Below are 22,205 nucleotides of genomic sequence, written 5' to 3' on the forward strand. Positions count from 1 at the left end.
CATGCCCAAGATTGAATTTATGTTGTCTCTGAAGTCCTGTTAAAAAAATCGGTACGTATCAACCATTCAAGCTGAAGACTTAATTTTCAGCTGTCACTGAAGTTCTCGCTCACAGACTGAGTTACTGGATGAGTTGGTAGAGAGCTAGTGCAGGTCTCTAGGCTACAGGTGCAGGCTGTTTTATTTGAACAGAAAAACGACCATGTCGAACTCTGCATGGGCCTAAGTAGACATTTAAAATGATGGTCACTTGGCAATAAGCCTCTTGCTGTCTTATAAATATTACCAACAATATTCAACCAAAATTAACTTACAAGTCATCAGGACAATTGTTGGGAGATTCGAGCCTTCCTCCTGATTGCACATGGTGTAAAACTTCTGTATTGGAGAAACCTGGATATGGCTGTTGACCCAAGGTTAATGTTTCCCACATTAAGATTCCAAACGCCCTAAGAAACATCAACAAATAATTTTAATTACCTTATTGATCATGAGCAATCTCCCTATCAGCAATTAACTAAAATGTCTCCAACCTAAGAATAAGGCTCAGTTATAAAAATTAGGACTAAGAAGTTTTAATTTTATGTGAAACAATTCCTACATCCTTAAGCCAGCCTCTGACATAGCTAAAGTAAATATATGGAATGAGCGTACTTTTCTAGACTCATTGAGATACATTTTAGAAGACTCTGAGCACCCACCGCTTCTCTAGGCACTACTCTCCATTTGAGGGTTTCCTCACTTAAGTGTTTAGATATCTCTAGAGGTGTCACTGGAAACTGAGAGAGTTACAAGTTCTCCTAAGCACTGTTCTCAAAGCAATCAGCACCTCATAGGGTTTGGCACAGAGCACTAAATGGTTTTCTTAGATAAATGTAAGAGTGGCAGTTAAATGGTTAGGTTGCAGGGGCTGAAGACTTAGATAAAAGTTTGGTGGGCTACAGCCCACTCATAAGTACCTATGCCTACCCAAATTTAAACCTGTGTGAATCTCAGGTTTAATGGATCTGTTTTGTTTTGTTTTTTTTTTCCAGGCATCCTGTCAGGGTGTCTCTGCTTCTTCACCATAAACTCAAACCCAGCCAAATGTCCATGTCAACCATACCACTGCAACAAAGCACTATGACCTTCCCCTGACTTTGCTGAGAAATTTGGGTCCAGATAAAGGCCTAATGACACATATGAGCTTAAAAATAAAGAAGTCACTAGAAGAAGGTGAAACTGTTGGCCTGTAGGAAGGAACTGCCAATTAATCTAATGGAAGATTGAATGGAAAGAACAAGATATTGGTAGCCAATTCACTGGCCAAACAAGCAAAAAAGCATACTGTGGGTTTATTATAGTATTGTTTAGTCGAATGACACTAGTTCTTCCCAGCTGGAATCCAAAGTTAGAACCCAAAGCATTAAGTAAAGAAATATATGCATGCAGGTACTGTCATAGTGCCAAACTTTTCATTAGCTCATGAAAATATCAGTTAGAAAGATATTTCCCTTAGCCTATAAATAATTAGAGATGGCAATATACAAATTCATCATTGCTCTTGTGAACCATTCTTTTTCTCTGTGGGATTTAGCATTATTATTTGCATAATTATAATTGTGTGGCTGCTAGAACTCACCAGACATCGGAGTGATTAGTAAAGACACCATCAATAAGGCTTTCTGGGGCCATCCACCTCACAGGGAGTAGTCCTTCTCCTCTTTTCCTGTAATAGTCATTTTTATAGATATCTCTGGCAAGTCCAAAATCACCAATCTTTACTACCCGGGAGCAGCTGTCATATTCCTTCACAGATACAAGGCAGTTGCGAGCAGCCAGGTCCCTAATTTGTACAGCAGAAACAAGAGGATTGAGTTAGCATCACAGAATAACTCAGGCCAAAGGGGTCCTCTGGAGGTCATTTGGTTCAACCTCCTATTCAAAGTAGTGCCAGACATGAAGTTAGAACAGGTGGCTCAGGGCCTCACCCAGTTAAGCTCTGAATGTCACCAAGGATGAAGGCTTCACAGCCTCTCTGGACAACGTGTTCTAGTGAGTGATCCTGCTCATTGTGAAGAATACCTCCTAATTTCCCCAGCTTCAACCTGTGCCCATCATCTCTCGCCTTTTCCCTGTGCACCTCTGAGAAGAGTCTGGCTCTGTGTCCCCTATAACCACCCACTAGGCACGTGAAGACAGTAAACAGATCTCTCCATTTGCCCTTCTCATTGTTGCCGGGGATATGATTCTTGCCTCCTGGGCAATGGGTCCTGGGTTCAAATTTCAGTGTAGCCCACCACTTTGTGAGAGAGCTGTAGGTGATTCTAGCAAGCTAAAAGAAAATTATATCGCACTCCAGTGCTTTCCCCTTCCCACTACAGTGTAACATCTTTCCCAGGTAATCTTTTTCCAAGTAAAATAATTACTCCTGATACTGTGGGTAAGCATAGGAAGACTAAGGAAATAAGTTCTGTACCTGTGTATGAAATGCATTTTTTCTAAATAGACACAGCCTTTGCAAATATCCAAACATATATCCAAGAGATCAGTCACTGTCAGTAATGGACTCTGGAGCTATAAGAAACAGAGACAGAAGTCAGCTGTGTCTTCCAGCTTTACCAGCTTGGAAAGACAGCCTCACCATGCCAATATGGTATTGTTTTCTCATTTGAAATTTATAGAACTTTTCCAAAACACAGGGAGGTGCAAAATCTCTGTACGTAAAAAAAGCAGACGTCAATTACCAGCAGGGCAAACTGCCAAACCATTGCACTGCAAGGCAGGAGAGCATACCTTGTTCTTTGGTTTGGAGCTAAGAATATCCTGGGACCTTCAGAATTGCTTCTTTGCTGTAGCAGAAGAAATGGGACCCTGAAAACTTTCTCCCAATACCACATCAGGTTTGCTTGCTGCTGTATTTATCAGTAGAATACATTTTGCATGTTGCTGAATTCAATACTAAGTGTGCATTTTATCTGATCATACAGATGAACTGGGCTATTGCTGTAATGCTATCAAGTTTCAGCGTTGAGTCCTTTTGGCCTTCAGTCCTACCATCCATGTTCTCAATCTGTATGCTGACTATGAAAAAAAGACTTAATTGGAAAGGTTTATCCCTTTTTCTTTTCCTCGTTCTTTCTAAAGCTTTTGGGGATACAGGTAGGGACAGTGTCCTCTTCTGTACCTGTACTCTGCCTAGTACGTTACCACTTTTGCTATTCAAAGAAAAAAAATAGGTGTATGAGGTCTAATAGACCAAATATGTGATCATCATCAATCATCAAGTCTACAAACACTTTTCAAAGCACTGTTCGTCACATTCATAGAAAGAAACTCAATAGGCATGCCATGACTTAAAAAAATAATTTTTGTCAGTGGGCTACTGATGTTCAGTCCATTTCACAGCACCTCCAAATTCAAATTCTGCACTTGAACACTGAGGTTCCAGGGTGTTAGGGAAAAGCCAGGTCAGAGACTGCAGATGCAGAAACAGTTGGACATCAACATGGCCTTTGAGCAAAAAGAAAAAGAGAAACAGTGGGCAGCTACAGGTTAAAAAACATATTAGTTGAGGTTCATATCCCACCTTTTGCTTCCTGGCTCCTCGTAAATAGCTAAGTAGATCCCCTCCTTCCATCAGCTCCAGTATAAGATACTGAGGTTCATTTAACAGACACACTCCGAGTAACTTCAGAATGTGAGGGTGATCAAATTTACTAAAGAGAAGGAAATGACTGTGAGATTATATATGAAAAATTCTAGCTTGTTGATAGCTAATAACTTGCACATAGCTGCCGGCAATGAATGAGCAGTTTGACATCTACAGTCCTGCCTCTACCAACAACATGATTCAGTAACTGACAATGCCTGAATTTGCTCAGTCATGGGGAGAGTTCAGGGGCATTCATTCAAAATACAGACTTACACTATATTTTGGTGCGCAGTCTAATGCATGTATGCATATTAAAAGCACACTTCATCATGTTTCTAGGAAAAAGGAAGTAAAGCAAGGTAGCCAAATGGCAATCTCAGCTAAGAATAACATGAATTGCAACCTCTAAGTTAAAGGAATCTGTAGTATTTTAACAGATTGTTTTTACTACTATAATCAGACTAGAACTGTTGATTCAGAGAAATGTGCAGAGAAAGGTACAAGCATGAGGTACACCGTATTATTTACACAATCCAAAGGAGAACAGCTTCTCACAGTATATTTTCAAGAAAAATAAAATATGCAGGAGGAGTATGTGGAGTAAGATATGCTAGATATTGCTTTGTGTGTGTCCAAAAAGATAGGGATTATGACGGAGCAACCAGCAGCCTGACATTTAGTACTTTTTAAAGAACAGAGAATATTTATGGGCTCTGTCAGTGCCCAAGCTTTCACAATTACATGTCTTGTGTTTGAAAACAGTTTTCCCTTCTGACTGCTGTGTGAAAGGACTCACATCAACAGCCAGAGAAACTTGACTCTACTGGGGAAACTGGTGCTATCTAAGGTGCTGTCAAAAGCACCAGTGTAAACAAACAAATAAAGCAGAGAAACATTTTTCTTCTAACCTCTTTCAGTTCTAGTAATCTTAGGTGTGGGCAGAAACTCTTTAACAAGAAATGTGATTCTGAATTTGACAGTTCCCCCTTTACCCCCAGCACATACCTCTCAATCAGACAAGCTCTGGCCCTTACAAAAAAAATAACCCAGGAAGGAGCACCTGGCACTTTCCTTACAGCTCAGCTCACCCAGCCCTTTCTCCACTGAGCTGTCATTCATTAGTTCCCAAGTGATGGGATATACCCAAGAATTTGCTACATGTATTTGGACACAAATGACTCTCCAATATCCAATGTCAAATGACTGTTTGCAATACAGGTAACTCAAATATTTTCCCACTGCTGCATAGTAAAAATAGAAGAAACAAATAGTCCTTGCTCAACTGGGACAGTGTGCATAACACTGCCAGATGAATTTTAACATGCTTTCAAATGGAAAGGAAAATAAAAGTTACATTTAAATAATGAACATGAGGACTTGTAAACAATCAGGCTCACTTGTTTCTCATTCTGCCCTTGGATTAATTTAAGAGACCTTGTAGATGAATGTCAAGAAGTATCACTAAGCCCTCCAAGAGAGAATTAAATCACTCTTTTCTAGATCAAGAAAGAAAGTTTTAAAGCATATAAAACATATCAATTTTTTTCTTGATTTAATGACTATTGGGTAAATGTAATGTTTAAACTTTCCTATTCTCTTGGTTTCTTTATCTTACTGTATTAGTTTGCATATAGGCATGCAATTGCGTTTACATCTAAATACAATAATTTCCAATTACATATTTTTCCAGGATTTCTGTTTTTGGACTATTGTCTGCAGAAAGAAAGCAGAACTGGGGATGCTTCAGAGATTTTCACAAGGGTTTTTCCTCATTGAGTGTAGAGTGTGTGGAAAAAGTTAGGCAAAGAAATATAAGATTTTTGTTTAATATGGAAACATAAGCAAAAAAGAATTTTCTGAAAAGCAATTCCAAATTTAATAACATTATGTTTTCTGCACAGAATATGAAATCCTCTATTGTTCAATGGTGGATTAGATGGTTCTAATTCTGCACACACAAAATGGAAGTCAGAGAACTGCAGATCAGCACACCTGAAAATGAACCCTATTCTTAGTCTTACGCTATGAGCTGAAAACTTCAGCTCAACTTTTGCTAGTCTTTGTGGAGACACTGGAAATCCAGAGTTTCAGCAAAATCACAGACCTTTCCATGTAAAACTCATGCACTGCTGGCAAAAGTGTATTATCTGCTTGCATCAACCTCAGTAGAAAAGGTATGTGGCAGCCTCTAGTGGTAAAGGTGCACATTTTAAAATTAGATTTCCGCAGTAAATTGAAACTTTTGAGGCATCAGCTTGTGTTGATGAGTTTATTTTGATAATATAGGATTAGCCAAATGTTGCCCAGTTGTGTTTAACAATTAGCTTACTTCTAGGGCAGCAAAGATGCTGAAGTGTCTCAGTTCAAAAGCCTGCCGAACCTGCAGTTTGCATCTTAAATTTTGCAAATCAGTTTTACAGCTTTGCTTCCATCAGTAGTGATATAATTTCTCAGCAGAAACAGAAGGGCTTCCCAAAATGCCAATTTACTAATTTACTTAGAGGCATGAAAGCCCCACTGTCCTCTTCAAGTCCTCTAGAAGGCCACAGCCTTCACGTGTACTGGCTTTAAAGGGTGCCTAGTAGTAAAGCTATCCTTACCTCATTAAGTGTGCTTCCTTCAGGAATTCACTCTTCTCGTGGTCTGTCGCACCTTTCTTCAAAGTCTAATCAACAGAGAGCAAAAAAGTAATGCTACTCAGGATACCAACACCACTATCATGCAGCGCTTAAGTAAAGCAATCAGACAGACACAGCCTTACATTCACTTTTAATATTTTTCAGGAATCATGAGGTGATAGTTTCAGCTTTAAGTGACTTGCTCAAAATACTGCAGTGAAATCACCTAAAGCTCTCAGTTCCCATTTCTGTGATATGACCTCTCAGCCAAGTTTGTCTGCCTATCCATTCTGTTGCGAGAAAATTACGCAGCTACGATTACCTTAACTGCTACTTTGGATTCTCCACTTCCATCTGCCAGGATATCTACTGCAGTCCCTTCATATACCTCTCCAAATGCTCCACTTCCCAGTAATTTGTGTAAGTTTAGTTTGTCCCGAGGGAAAGCTGGCAATGATTCAACCTCTAGTGGAGAAGGAAGAATGCTACAAAAAAAGCAACACTGGTCACTCTTTAATAGTTAAAAATGGTTGAAATGTCATTAATGTTCTTCCTCAAATGCATCTGGCACTGTCTGTCTCATCAGACGTATTTAAGGGAGACTTGGGCAAAGCCTGGATATTTTGGAAGCTGTTGGAATATACCAGGTCTCTTTCCCTTCCCCTGCACTTGCATTTCCTTTCAAAGTGAGCATGCCAGGGTGGCCTCGTAGAAATCGAGGCCTCCTCCAGCCCAGGTGCGTGCCAGGGAACCAGCACAACAAGGCGTACTTCAGACCAGACCAGCCCTGCAGTGCAGAAGAGGACTTTTAACTCCACCATCCCATGTCAGAGGTGAGCGCACTGATAAAAACCAGTATAGGGAAGCCCTCTTACATTTTTCATCCTGAACATACACTTGCTTCAAGGACATACCTCACAGCATAACAGGCATTGGCCAGTCCCACTGTCTCAGCCTCTTCCCTGAGGTAAGCTAACTCTTTATCTTCCTTGACAAGTACTATCTGTCCAGGTGAGACTGGTTTCCTGGATTTCCATCGTTGATGCCATACTGGAGTAGAAAAGCAGAATATCAGATGTTTATTTCTAAGAGTACCCTAGCATGAGACCACATTGAATGGCTACAAGTTATTTGCTGCTCTCTTCATTACAACCTCCTGGCAGACTGCGTACACAGGGCAATTCTATCTGGCCAACACCTTTTCCCTACAGAAGACAGAGAACTGCTCCTTGAGCAGAGAAATCACATGCCCACTTTCATTTACAAGAAACTGGGCAAGACCCAAGCCCAAAGGGCTGATGCTATGTCCCAGGTAGATGAGGAGGGATGAGAGGGCATGTGCACCTTAAGGCTGCACCCTTCCTTTTAGGGATAAAACTTGAGAAGAAAAAAATGGGACCCTTTAGTGAATAAATGCAGTATCCAACTTTAGAACTACAGGATACAAGTTTTCATAAGGAGATACAAAAATATCAGAGCTCCCTCAGCGTTCCTGTGCTCTCCCTGAGGGGAACCAACAGAAAGAAATGCCTGAGGATAGAGTGAGCTGATATCCTGTCCCACATACTGCAAACATAACCAGCCATCTCTAGGGCCCTGAAGGATGAAAACTCCTAAATTCCCTCCACTTCCCACCCCAGGGATCATTCAGCATTTCCCTGAAATGGGGAAAAGCCTAGAAGCCTGTCACTTCCTGCCATTTGAACTGCCTTTTATTGTTGCCTGGCAAACCCAGGAGATGCAAAAAACAGCCACATACCAAAAATAAGCAGTATGACCACAGTCAAGCCTAGCACAACAGTTCCAATCACAGCAGCAACAGCAATGATGGTGTTTGGGGAGGTCATAGCATCTGTTAAATAGAAGGCAAGAGTCAGTAAATGATTACGTATACAAACCATATAAACCCTACTGAGCCAAGCAAACCTGAGCGAACCCCAGGTTCACTTCTCTTGAGCTGCATGCTGTGTGTCTTCATCTGCACAAAGCTCTCTTACAGGCTATATGTAAACATTTATGCTTGATCCAACTAATTCTCCTCCCCCAGATCAGGGCCATTCCTTTGGTGATGACCTACTGTGTATAAGGAAAAAGAAAATGCTGAACTGTTTTACCACTTAAGGTGGGATTTTCAAAAGCACTTGCAGAGTGTCGGTCTAACATTCCTGCTGAAGGCAGCAATTAAGTCCTCACAGGCTTAGCCAGCCTGGAAGCCTACCTTTACTTCAGGACTTATCTTGTGATGCAGAGTACAGGGGCACAGAGATAAACTGGTATAAACAAGCAGAAGCAAAGCTTAGGCCCACTGTTGCATGCAAAGCGCCTCTGTGAGCACTGGCAGCTGGGATCACTGGATGAATGCAACCTTTTATCATGTCTTAGACATGTAACTTGATCTGTGCAGCAATATCATCATAAAAATAGCAGGCTTCTCTTCAGAAATCAGTGTTATTCTTCTGAATAAAAAGCTTGATTAATAGAAGTTGAAAGTACAGGACACACCTTCGCCCAAAAAGATAGCCTCACTGGTGTCACTGTATTCACCAAGTCCCAGCACATTTGCAGCTGCCACTCTGAAATGGAAAGTTCCTTCTAAGTTCTCGGCTTTCCACGTGCAAATGCTGGTGCAGGAGCCGTTGTAAACCACCTCCCATAAGGACTTCATTTTGCTAGCATTGTCTGACTGCTTCCTACAAAGGGCACAGCAAAATAACACAGGTATATTACTAATGAAGGGAGTGCTGCTTGCTGCTTCTCCCTCGCCATTCATTTCAATACCATGGCTTTCATGAAGTCTCTCTGCCTGCACGAAAGCTCATTCTATTCGTGGGGCTTTGGCTACAGAACAGAAAACTGTACCATGCCATTTCAGCAATGCTGGGAATCACACATCTTTAGCCTGGCATTGGAAATGAAATGCTAGAACCTTTTACACGTAAAAGGCTACAGCATTCTTTCACTTGCTTCAGTGTACACCTCACAGCCAAGATTTCAAAACCTTCTTATTTAGCTTTCAGAAAAAAAAATAGCATTTATTTTGTGTACCATTAGAGGTTTTTGCTTTCCTGGGCCTAGAGTAATTCAGTGGCTCTTGTGCATCAGGTTTCACAAGCTAAACAGGAAGCAAGTCACTGGCAGTGAAGACACAATTCTTTAGCTAGCCAGTTTCCCATAGCATCTGCTGACTGCTGGGTGTATTTCTTCCTTTCTCCATTGGACTGAGATTGATTGCTCACAATAAATTCAGAGCTGATTATTCACCAACCAAAAGAAGACCATGTATTTAAACTTGAAAGGCCATATCTGAAATATCATTTCATGTCACACAAGATTGTAACATTTCATGTGAAATGACCTTCATCAGCATGTCAAACACACTTCCAACATGCTTTAATGCAGAAAAAAGGACAAACACTTCTAAACCAAACAGACATGTGAAAATTATAATGTTCATGTCCTTGGCACACTCATGTCCTTATCAAAGCTGTGTGAAAAACAGGGGTTGTATTTTAAAGGGCTATGCAAATAGTTTCTCGAATACTATTGGTCTGACTTCACATTTTTCTACCTGGGTTAAAATGACCACAAAGCTCAACATGAAATTCAGTCAAAAATCAGCATATGCACATTCAAATCACAGGAGAAAATCATATTTAATTAAACTAAAACAACCTCCACGATGCATTACGGATTCCAGAAGATAAGTAAGAAGCTGGAGCCTGCAGAATGCAGTAACTAAAGCACAGCCAAGACACAGGACAAGGGACTGTCCTTTCTTTACCTATCCACAGCCAGCCAGGTACAAACTGGCTGTGGTCTCATAGCGTGCAGATCAGTGCTGCTGTGCACTCACAGGACTGTATCGAGAAAGCTTACAGCACCAGGAAAATATGTCTGGGTGAAAACTTATATAGGTAAAGTATGCCCAGCTCCACAGTGCTGTCAGTCCTCAACTTTCATAAGCACTATGTTAACTGAGGAAAAAAATTCTAGCTGAGTTTAAAATTTCTGTTCCTTCCATCACTCCTCATTTAAATGATGTCATACGAATATCTCAGCAGAAGGAACCTCTTCAGTTTTAAATAAAGCCTTGCACTGACTATCCTAAAAAGACCCCTCCAGAGTCCTGGTCAAAAATTAGAAGTTTCAAAGTCACTACCAACAATATACTCTAATCTATCCATTCAGCCCCACCAAGGCACGACTAAGTGTGAATTGGCACTGTACGAATGCCTAATGAGCATGGCATGTATAGTCCTGGTGATCTCTATTTGTTCACAGAGCACTTTAAAAATTATCTAGACATCCTATCTTGGTGGGAATACATTATGATCCTTTCTGATAGCTGTATGACATCTTTTCATAAGTCCTCTAAATACTAAGATATTTCTCTATATAATTTCATAGACAATATTCACTAAATGCTTGAGAAATATAATTTGAAAATATTTCCAAATCTTCTTCGAATTCACCAGTATTTATCTACATATATCCCCATATCTCAGGATTGGCCTGGAAATCTGGAAATCTTGTTATCATGTATTTTCTTCTAAGATTTCTAGGATTTTCTGGAGATGATGTGTACTGAGTTTACCTGAGGAAGAGATTGCATGAGCAGGTTCATTTGGGTCACTGATATTTCACTTTTCCCATCAGAGCCAAACTGAAAACCCCTGGGATCTCAGATCTGTATTTGCTAAAATGATTAGCTGTATCAAGCATACTTCCAATTGTCCAACTTTAGAAAAAATGATAAAGCATAATTTTAACATAATCCTAATTTTAACTTAATTTTAACAAGTAACAACACTAAATTGCTGACAATCAGAACAGATGAAATTGTCTAACTTGTGTATTCAAAATGGAGAAGGCAAAAATTGTTAGCCAGTTTAGAAAATTCATACTTATGCTTTTGACATCCCTAAACTTCCTCATCAAGTCATGAACCCACTTACCCCTTAATAAAGCAGTACAAAAGAGGCTGAAGTTACGAGCAAGAATCACCCCCAGACACCAAAATACAAGGCTGATCTTCCCTTCTAATCTGCCCAGAAGCCCAAACAAAGATAATTTCAAAGATACAAACAACAGATTTTCAGGGCTTTTCAAAATCTCAGTTTCAGGTTCAAAGGGAGGCTCAAAACCTGCTTCTTAGCTGGCACGTTAGAGTCGAGGTAGCTGTCGCATACCTGTCCACGACTTGTAGTCACATTTCCGGAGAAACAGGTCTGCAAGGCAAATTGTTCGGCAGTGCAAGAGCGCTCACCCGACACTCCGCTTTTCACGGGGGCCCTGCAGCCATCCTCCCCGCCTGGGACTTAGGACACACAGCTGTGGAGGCCACACGCCACGGCGAGGCCGCATCTGCCTCTCAGACGGGAGAGCATGCTGCCAGATATGCTGCTGCTGCTTCCCAAGCAATTCAGCCCCATCGCTTCTGGTCTCCCTCCTTAGAGGTAGGCAGGGATTTTTCTCGACCTGCGTTTGCACAGCGCCCCAGGGCTTCCTTGAAGGGAAGCAGGCATGTACAGCACCCTTGGTGCTTGAATCAGCCAGCCAAGCTATCTCACTGGAAAGGCCAGACACAGCTGCTGGAAAGCAGCCTGCCACCCCTCCAGGCCCAGATGTGTCCTGTGCTAAAGAGTACCTGCGTGCGAGGCTTACCTGCTTTCTAAGATGTAGTAGGTCAAATTGCTACCATTGTCCTCGGCTTTTTCCCATTGTACAGAGCTTTTAGTGTCTTCTGCTCGTTTTGGAACTCCTGGCTTACTGGGAACACCAGCTTTTGTCAAACAGAGGGAAGAAACAGAATCCTTAAGAAGGGCTCATGAATCATAGAGCAAATTTAGACATGCACGTGGATGTGTAGACGTACAAAAGAAATGAGGATCTAGGCCAGTAATCTTTAGGGAGAATGAATTTTTGGCCTTCTCTTTTCAATGGACAAATTTCAAAATTTTCATGCACATGCAGACTTTCACCACTTATGAGTTCATATGGACACAGATGTTTCATTTCCATTTCCTTCATTCTTTCCCCTCTGTTCCACTTGGAAGTAAAGCTCAGTTTCTTTCCTCCTATTACTTTTGCAACTGTGTGATGTATCTTTCAAACACACAACTATTGGTTCTTAATACAGGAAAATTACCTGCTAAATTTTAGAAAATATTGATTCGGATTATTTACATCTTGAAAATAGTCTGAAAATCCTGTTATCCTACACTAAGTGCTTACCTGTAGTTTTAAAGTTTGTTGAAGAGGAAGTGCTTTTCACTCCTGTGACATAAACTACTGTTACTCTTACAAAGTAGTTGGTAGAAGGAAGAGTTCCTGTGAGATTACACGTATAAACAGGCCCTGCTGTGCAGGTAGTGCTTTCAGGAGAAAACCAGTCACTTTTTGTTTGCCACTAGAAAAATAAAATATCATCACGGTCAACTTTCTCGCTCGACTGAAACTGTCACAGATCTATTCCTGGATAGATTAGCTACTTGACCACCTTTTAATATCGTAGGGGAGAGATTATGCATGTGCTGTTTCAACCGTGGGACTTTGTCCTCTTAGAGATTAAGGGCAGAAAAATTAGTGTTTTCTTTGTTTTCAGGAGACCAACAAGTCTTGGCAGCCACAAAGGGCAACAGATTAAGTGACCCCTTTGCACAGCCAAAAGGAGCCTTCCCCTTGCTTATCTCTGTGCAGCTTGTATTTCTGGCTCACCGTGAGTTCAGCTTGCCGTGATGCAGTTGAAAGGAGATGACTTACAGGATTTGTGCTATGATATTTGTTTTAGGGCAGATGGTAAATGTCTGATGTAGCTTTAATGGATCTGATTATCCGTATTAAGGAATCTATGTGATCCAATTTAGCACATGACATTTTCTGTGTCCAGACATTAAATTTGAAGCTTCTATCCATATTGCTGTCACTGCAGCACTTGCTTCCACCTTACACACTACAAAATCAGTTTTCCTCTCCAGCATTTTCTCCTAACCCCTATCGCAGGAAAATAAAATTCAGATGCTAGGTTGCTCCTGATAGTTAGTGTTGAAATCCCATTTCTTTTCTTTCTTGTGCAGAGCTCAGATACGATTTGTAGCTACCAGTCAGTTTTGGGGGAGGGCAGTGAAAGAAGAGAGAGGGGACAGTACTGAAACAGGAGACCCATGAGGAATTCTGCTGGGGTCATCCAGGATGTCCTTTGGCACTATGGGCTGCAACTCTCCCTTGTTCCTGACAAGCACTGCCTCCACCCTGACCCCTCTGAGCCACTAAGGCTGATGTCACTACGCCCAAATTAGCCACTGAGACGCTTCATATACATCCTGCCACTCCATCCTGCTCATCAGGACAGAACTGTGTTCAGTTCGCTCTGATTTGGAAAAAAAAAAAACTAAAGGGTATTTTTACCTTATGTAGTTCAAACCAGAAGCTGGTTGCATTGACGTGCAGAGGAGCTTGCCATTCTAGCTGGAAGCTGGTATTTCTGGGCACTATGTTAACCGGCGCGGGTGGAGTCTCGAAAGTTGTTGCAAAGGCAGGGACGCTTTCAGAAAACCAGTTCTCGTCAGGGTGAAAAGCAAGAACCTAGCAAGGAAAAGGATGAACTGCACAACATGAGACCAGTTGGAAAGCTGGCTTTAGCAGCTCAGATCGTTTGGAAAAACAGATGTTTCCAAATAAGGCAATACCCAGGCAACGTGGGACCAAACATTTTGAGCCTCACAACTTCAGTGTTGCACGTCTTCAAGCTGAAAGATCCTGGTTTCTAGGATCCTCCCTGCCCAGAGACTCTTCTCAGTTTCTCATTTCAGCTTTCTGCTAAGATTCTTCTCTTTTTAGACCTCTCCTAAATGCCACAAGCTCTTATACAGGCATGCAGATGTCATCATCACGTGCTGGGCATTATTTTAGAACCACAAAAACACAATTGAAAAGGAACTTCAGCACACTGCCTTCCACTAAGCCATGATCAAATACAACAGATATTGTATGCACAAATTTTTATATTTATTCATATGTATATATGTCTATGTATTCCCCATTATACCATACAAGTTCTTAACAAAAAAAAAAAAATCAAATTAAACACAGAACAGATCCTCTGCCATTTTTTCTGAGTCCAAGAGTGAACTGTGAAAACCAATCTCTGACTTTATTTGCGCATGCACCCAAGGGTAAGTCTGTAAATCCCATGTTTACTTGGTTGCTTTTGAAAAGGTCACTCTGATGTTGGTTTTGCTGTCCAGATGCATCATTTACTATTTTTCTTTTAGCCTAGAATTCCTTTATGCGTAAAGGGAAGAGTAATATGTTTTGTTCTTATGAATCCACATTGGATAGTTTTAATTCCCCTGTTATTCTCTAGTTGCTTGTATACAAAAATTTATCCTAATATAGTTCTTATAATACCTTCAGGTACTGAAGTTACACAAAAGTGGTGTTTCCTTTTTGAGGTTAGGTACTATATTTGCTTTCTGCTAGTCCTCTAGGACTGCCCCTCTTCCAAAAGCTCTAGAAGATAATTGTGAGCTTTCATAGACTATTTTAACCAGTTCCCTAAGCAAGGTAAGGCCATCAGATTCTGCTGATTTAAATACACACTACCACTAGCTACAAGCAATTGTCTTAAATACCTAGCCACAGTTCTCTTGTCCAAAAAACTTTTTTTATTTAGAAAGCCTTGTGTTCCTCCATCTTCTTGATTTTATCACCATGTGAAGCTATTCTTTTATGCTCATTCTTAGAGCAATGGCAGATGTGCTCAGGCAGTTGTTACTGGGATTACTTCAGGAGGCTGACCCCTGGCCCAGCTGTCCACAGAGCCTCTCTGCCCGAGTTACTGTCTGACAGCAGAACTGGCAGAGGAGCGATGTAGCTGCACCTCAGTTATTACAGTTCATAGGCCAGCACAGCAATGCAAGACGCCAAAGATTTCACCTGATGCTAACAAGGGAGTCCATGTGAACTATGGCAGCTGAAGGATGGATATCCCATTCTGCTGCTTCTGCTAGACCTTCTGGTTTAGGCCTGTTATTATATCTCCTCTGTTTCTGGGATCTATAAGAATTCCTGCTTCGATTTGACAGCTGGAAGAAGCACATAGATCTTGCTCTCTCTATGACTTGCCTGGAAAGTGGAAGCAACTACTTGTTCTATTGCACTGACAGCATCATATGTCAGTGAAATCCACAATCAGCTGGTTTGCAACCACCCTTCAATATTCTTTTCCACAGAGATTTTCTTTGAAGGCCACCAAATAGCCAAGCCCCTACCCGCATTTTTAAGTCACTGTTCATCTTCTGCCTTTGTTAAACAGTTAACACTGATATATTGTTCTTTTTTTGAAGTCTGCATGCATATTTTGTAATATACTTTTCTTTAAAAATGTGGCTGCTGCAAGACAGAATCAACATTGTACTCTAAAATATTAAGCCAAGCATGACATATATCTCTGCTAATCTGTCAGATGCTTTTTGTTTTGTGGAACTGAGGAAAGATTGTTTTTGCTAAATAAGAAGTTATTTATTGAGGGAAAAATATCAATACCCCTGCTCTCGACAAAATAAACAGAGGTTTCCCCTTCATTAAACTGTTGCTTTCCTGAGAAAAGCCCTTATCATTTGAACATGCCCTATCTGCACTCTCATAGCCCTATTTACTGAACTATACCTCATCCTTCACAAGCTGGTCACACATCCAGTTATCCTCCTTTGAGAATTGGCATTTCCTGTCAGTTGTCCGGCTCTTAGCGTGTCACATCAAGTATCAGGACAATTACAAGATTGGAGAAGAAATTACTACTTACTCCTGAGGTCTGCTAATGTGCCCCCAAATAGAAAAGATCTCAATTTTAAGGATTACATCTGAAAAATCCATATAGGAAGAAACTGTGATGTTTGATTTTTCTTAGTCAAAAGATTGAAGGACTGCGAGAAGTCTGTCAAGTTTTGAGCTCATATTTTCAAAATGCAGATACAGCCTTACTTTAAAGACACGCATTCTAAAGACTTGCAGATTAATGAGCAAACAGATAAAGCTGCTTACAACTAACTATACCTTGAATACATTCTTTGTTCCAGGCTGGAGCCCCTTGACAGACCAGGCAAGTGTTCCATTTGGAAATTCATTTTTTCTCAAGGGTGTTGCTGGGACAGGAGTTAATAAATTGACAGTAACTTGATAGCGGATGGATTCTAGAGGTCCATTTGGCTTTGAAGGCTCAGTCCAAGATACGTTGATAGTGGTGTCAGACAAAACCACTGTCTGAATGAAACCGATTGCCTCTGGTACTGAAATGGGAAGAAAAATGGATGACTTTTTAGGTATGGATTTCACTAGAGGGGTTTTGTTTATTTGTTTGTTTGTTTCAGAGGAGTCAAGAAATGTTAATGAGGAAGGAAAAAAAGTTATCCACACATACTATCCATTTCCAGCAGTTATACTCTACATATGCAAAACCCATTTTTTTGTATAGTCAGTCAGTACACAAGCTCAAAAATATTTTGAGGGACTATTTTAGTATCTCCTTGTCTATCCTATCATGCCATCAGGAAAAAACAGCTTCCCTCCTATATGTCTACCTTTATAGTCCTATCACAGAACTCCTACTCCCTCTTAGTTTCCTAATCAGAATCTCAGATCTGAGGTTAGTATGATGCTTACTTGGATGTGTGCTAAAAAAAGTACCCATGTACTATAGCGATTGGAAACTTTTTTTTATCAATAGAAAAGTCTGGGAAAAAAAGGAAAACTTGGCAAAATCTTGCAACACAAATAATAAGGTATATTCAGAGAAAAGTTAAGTTGCTTAATTTTGGTACTTTAAATCCTGCACTTTCAATATAGTGTGAAACTGCTTTTTTCAAATTTTTCAAATTTTTTTTGTCTGATCTAAAAGTTAGATTTCTTTAAAAGTTATTTTGAAGCACTTTATATTGAAATCTCTGAAAGACTTAAGGTTTTGCACAGCTTCTATTTATTCTGCTCTCTTTAAAAGGAATCATAAAATTCAAGACATTTCATATATCATAATGCAAGAGCACTTCCTCATTCAACCTGGTTTTGGCCTTAGACAGAGAACCTAATTTCATATAAGATGTCACTCTGTTCATGGTAAGCCAAGAGTAGATAGATACCAATATAGTAAAACATCATGCATCCAACTAACATAATGAGCTTTCCAAACTTCAGAGATGTACTACATCCATTTTCTGTGATAAACAGAAATACTATATTCTGGCCTGTAAGTCAAATGGGCCACTAAACAGTTTGTAAAAGAAAATCAAAATATTTGCATATATATCATGTAAGCAGGATAGAAGGGAAATTGCCATTAAATCGAACAAGGTCCCCAAAGTTCATTTCTCATCAGTCCATATATTCAGCAGCAATTTTTTTGCCCAATTTAGAATCTCTCATTTAAAGTTTTTTTTTTAATTTTCTTTGAGAAATGTTTCCAGAGTCCAAGAACAAAGTTTTATATATAACTGTTCAGCAAAACGTTATGTAGGCTCTGCACAAGAAGAAGACAGAACAAAACTCCATTTCCTAAGCATTGCTGGCCATCATTTACTATTTTGCTCGGAAATACATGCTCTTACTGAGCTGCGTAAACAAGAAATTGTGTTGCTGGTCTGATGCTCACGCCAGCTGGTTACTCACTAACTGTTTTGGAAAAGTCAATCCTTCTTTTGAAGCTCAGAGATCACAAGCTTTGAACTGGCATATGGCACGCCCAAACTCTACATTTTAAAAATTCTTTTTTCCTATTGAACTGTTCAGGCAGGTAAAAAGTTAATAAGGTTTTGCTCTATCTAGATTCCCAAACGTATCAGGGTGATGAGTGCATATGCTATAATTTATGCCTTAACTGCAAGACTGCAGATTCTTAAAGTGAAACGTGCAGAAGCTGAACTGGTTAGGAAGACAAATTTCCTGCTTTGTTAGGTAGAAGGTATGTGGAGTAAGAGTGACACTCTGTGGCAAGAGCAACGTATTTATTTTTCCAAGTCTTCCTTTTTTAAAAAATTCACTGTATCTCACTATTTGTTGGAAATTTCAGATTAATCCAAGCATTTTTCATTTTGTTACAGAATTAAGAGAAAGACAGAGGGAGCTCACACAGCTTCAGAGGTGTCAAATAGCTTACACACTTCAAGAGGTTCTAGTAGCATCTGGTTACAATTTAAACTAGCAGCTACATTCATGAAATTGAGAACATAAGTGGCAGGACAGATACACATTCTAGCTACAGCTGATTGGAAAATTTTTGACAAATGCAGTTTACCAGTGGAAACTGCAGTTCTGCCAAAACTGAAAAATGTGAAAAGCTCTGGATGTTGACAAAATTACCTGTTAAAAATGTTCAGGGTCTGGGAGTTTTATTTGTTATTGCTCTTCCAGGTCTGTCTTTTATTTTGATCCTCGTGTTTCTTTTTGCCCTGACTAGAGATTCCTGTTCTGAGTTTCGTGTTTCATTTTGACTCGAGACTGAAAAATTCCATTTCAGTGGCGTGACTTCGCCTCCCATCTCACGTGTTACCTTTATGTCTTTCCACCGAAAGGATGCATCCTGCTGCAGGATGGCTCAGTTTACCGCACAAAAAAGCAATGGTGTGAACACCTGCCATGTCCCACCTGCATTCCGTCTTATTCGGTCAGTTGGCTCTACAAATTTACCAGTACAGTCATGGATCCCTGTGTATAATAAGTGAAAACTACTGATCATAGGCCAGCTTTTCTTATTTTTTTCTACAGTCTCCTTAGGAGTAGTTTCATGATCCACATAGGATGACAGCCTATCTGCTTGATACTGCAGATGCTCAGAAATCTCACTGTTAGGTGTTAAGAAAAATGACAGCATTGGAAGAGAATTTTCAAAGTAGAGCAGGTCTTATCCCTCGAGCAGAGAGGTACCGTGCCTGCCCCTCTTGTTCCTGCAAGATGAAAAGAGGGACTTAAGCAGAAGTTTTCTTAAGGGCTCTTGCCTCATCTGTTCTCTCACACAAAAGTTTCTTAGCTGTCTTCTGCCATAATTAGAGATGCTTATGGATGTACTTTTATATTTAGCCAGTCCCTACCCAGTCCTCTTTCTGCCCTAAACGACATAGTGAACATGCAGGACAAAAGTGCTATTCCTAGCTTTCCTGTTCTGGTGTGAAAGGGGCTGAAAAGTGAACATCAAAATTATTGAAACTGACTGGAAGCATGCTGCTGGCCCACAGATATAAAAATGAATTGGTGTCTTTTCAGCCTGATTCACAACGACATAAAACTCAGTATCCCTAGATTTTGATATGACAGAACCTAAATTACCCTAGGAAGCACTCATTATGAGAGCAGTGTCAACATTAGCAGGCGAGAAGAAGAAGTCTTCATGTTGTATGCATCCCGCACACACCTGAACACATACATGCATTCAAGTGCAACTTATTGAAAGCGTGGTCCAAGGCAGAAAATGTAACTCTTTAGCCATTTTTAATCACTGTTTATCCTTCCTCAGGAAGCCAACAGCTAAAAGCAGTAGAAAACATACACTTTACTTATGATTCTTACAGATTCATCAAGTTTGGTCTCCAAATCCTTCTGAAGACTACATTTTACAGATTACACAGGTTACATTTTAAGCAGAAAATTTCTCTGCTTTCTGATTTATAACCAAAGCTAATGCACACCTTCCTTTCACTGAGATGAAAATTCCAATCAAAATCAAAGTGTGAAACAAACCTCCATAAAGGGTTGTGCCAATTATCTCTTTTCCTATAGGCAGCTGTTCAGAGGAATCTGAATAGTAGTTTTTCGCTGTTACTTGTATGGCATAACTTGAAAATGGCTGTAGGTTGTCTACGACAGCTGTAGGCCCCTGAAATTCCTGTAACTTGGAATCAGATAATAAGCATGTATTCTTAGAAAAAAGATAGTCACATGTCACACTAATCAACTGTCAATGAAGCAGGAACGCTAAAAAAATAATACAGTAGCACTTTTGTACTCTAATACAATTCAGTGTGTATAAAAAATGATAAAATGACAGTTTGGGAAACAGCTCAGTACAAGCCTAAGGATTCGACTTAGGACACCAGCAAAAAAGCTGAGGTCATAATTAGCATCGCTATAATACCATACTGTTCAGCAGCTAGTACTTAAATAGAAATCGGTAAAGTAAAAAAAAAAAAAAATTACTAGGGCGAGTACAACTACCACGAAACGCAAAACCATACCATATGGCTGCTGAACAGTCTCAATAGCTATTCAACAGATTAATATCAACCACAAGTAGAAAGTGGAGACCCATTTCAACAAAGATTTTAGCAAGGGCATGTTAAAAAGTAGAGGAGTACTTGCTAAGGAATCTACCATTTAAACAAAGAACACTAAACAGAGATGAGAATTGCTGCTAGATATCTAGCAGTGGAAAAAAACACCTGATAGAGAGCTCCAGAATGGTTCATAAAACTATTAGAGGTGATACCACATCCCCTGTCAATATATGATATCACATGCATTTTTATTCCAAAATAGCCATACCACTGCTTTTTGCAGTATGCCAGACAAATGGTAGGTTGAGCTCCTGTGGTTGTTAGTCAGTCCTGTGAGAAATACCAGATACGTCAGCGTAGGCTGGGATACGCCAGGGCATAGCTGCTGCGGTGAGACAGAGGGCAAGCTTAACACAAAACTGGTGTTCGTCGTATTAAGGATAGCAGGTTTCTCAAAGCCTGGTGTTAGACTCAGGCATCTTTTATCTAGAAAGACATCAAAAAATTTAAAAATATAATTACTGCTAGAACAATCCAAATTAGCATATTATTCTACCGCCATTCATATGGCAAAATATTACCAGAAAGTGTTCTCTTTTCTTTGGTTTCACAAACATAAACCAAATGTAATATGAATGCAACATATTTAACTGTACCTGAATGTGACATATTTGACTACTTTGTTAGCTGAAGAAGCAGCATTCACCAAAGTAAAGGCACATTTACCTTTTGTAAAGGGATACAGATTTACTAAAGTATTTAGATTCTTCTTTAGGCACCTAAATACCCTGAGAATCCCGATCTTATTTGCTGTGGGGCAGTACAGGGGCAGTACAGAGTGTTGAGTTTGAACTGGCTTGTCACAGCAAAGATGGATTTGCAGAGTAGATGATAACCTTCCCTAGCAATCAAATGTTTTCCGTCTTTTCTTCCAACAAGTTACCAATTGTAAAGTTCGTAGTAACAGGGAAAAGGGAGACTGGTTTTGGAAGAAGAAAGGGCTCATATATGGAGAAAAGAGAAAAATACTCTTCAATAATATACAAAAGGTAACAGAATATAAACCCTCATTATTGTATGTATTTTTAAAAATGAGTGAAAACTATATGCTAAAATGGACTTGCTGCCAGGAGGCTGAGGGAAAAGATTAAGACGCATACTTGGGGAGCGGGCACTAGGACAAATGTTTGCCCTAAGGCCTGAACAACTGACCTCATTGTTGAGATCTTTTCTCCCTACATGAGCAGCCCTTCCATTCCCACCAGAGGCAGGTTCAAGCACATTAAGGGAAGGAGAATAGCAAAGTCTGTTCAACAGAAATAAATGTAAGGTTGAGCTTTTGTCAATTTTATAGTTTCTCAGAGTAGTAGCACTCCCATGGGAAAAATCCCAGATGGAATAAAGAGTCGAGTCATTCTCAGAATTAAAGCTTCTGTCGGGTGGTTCTACAGAAATATGTTCACCCTGACAAGAAAAACCTTCACTGCATATTCAGTCCCCTTCCTTCTAACCCTGAAGAGAAATCATTCCCGCATAGAATCTGTGACAGGACAATAATTTTCACTGAGTGCTTCTGATGTGTTAAGTGATCAATTGACATCACATCTCTGAATAGCAATTAAATAGGTTAGAATGAAAGAAAACTCTAGCACAGCTACATGCACACATCACAAAAGCAATAAAAAGCATGTCAGT

General features: G+C 40.0%; 1 protein-coding gene across 5 annotated transcripts in view; it reads right to left on the reverse strand.

The window, feature by feature from the left end:
• Positions 1-22,205, reverse strand: part of ROS1 (ROS proto-oncogene 1, receptor tyrosine kinase) — a 76,156-nt gene that overhangs the window by 17,731 nt on the left and 36,220 nt on the right. For 3 of the 5 annotated variants that reach the window (XM_068938125.1, XM_068938123.1, XM_068938126.1), the window contains 15 exons: positions 20,779-20,996; positions 19,978-20,128; positions 16,309-16,541; positions 13,660-13,836; positions 12,487-12,661; positions 11,917-12,034; positions 8,755-8,942; positions 8,012-8,104; positions 7,167-7,302; positions 6,575-6,737; positions 6,235-6,299; positions 3,569-3,698; positions 2,459-2,556; positions 1,622-1,825; positions 315-449 (listed from right to left, as the gene is read on the reverse strand). In XM_068938125.1, coding sequence (XP_068794226.1) covers positions 315-449; positions 1,622-1,825; positions 2,459-2,556; positions 3,569-3,698; positions 6,235-6,299; positions 6,575-6,737; positions 7,167-7,302; positions 8,012-8,104; positions 8,755-8,942; positions 11,917-12,034; positions 12,487-12,661; positions 13,660-13,836; positions 16,309-16,541; positions 19,978-20,128; positions 20,779-20,996 — 2,284 coding nt within the window. The remainder of the gene's footprint in view (positions 1-314; positions 450-1,621; positions 1,826-2,458; positions 2,557-3,568; positions 3,699-6,234; positions 6,300-6,574; positions 6,738-7,166; positions 7,303-8,011; positions 8,105-8,754; positions 8,943-11,916; positions 12,035-12,486; positions 12,662-13,659; positions 13,837-16,308; positions 16,542-19,977; positions 20,129-20,778; positions 20,997-22,205) is intronic. The other 2 variants (XM_009681712.2, XM_068938124.1) reach the window with 1 other exon arrangement.

Source organism: Struthio camelus, chromosome 3 (assembly GCF_040807025.1).
Source record: "Struthio camelus isolate bStrCam1 chromosome 3, bStrCam1.hap1, whole genome shotgun sequence".
In the NCBI taxonomy this organism is placed as follows: Eukaryota; Metazoa; Chordata; class Aves; order Struthioniformes; family Struthionidae; genus Struthio; species Struthio camelus.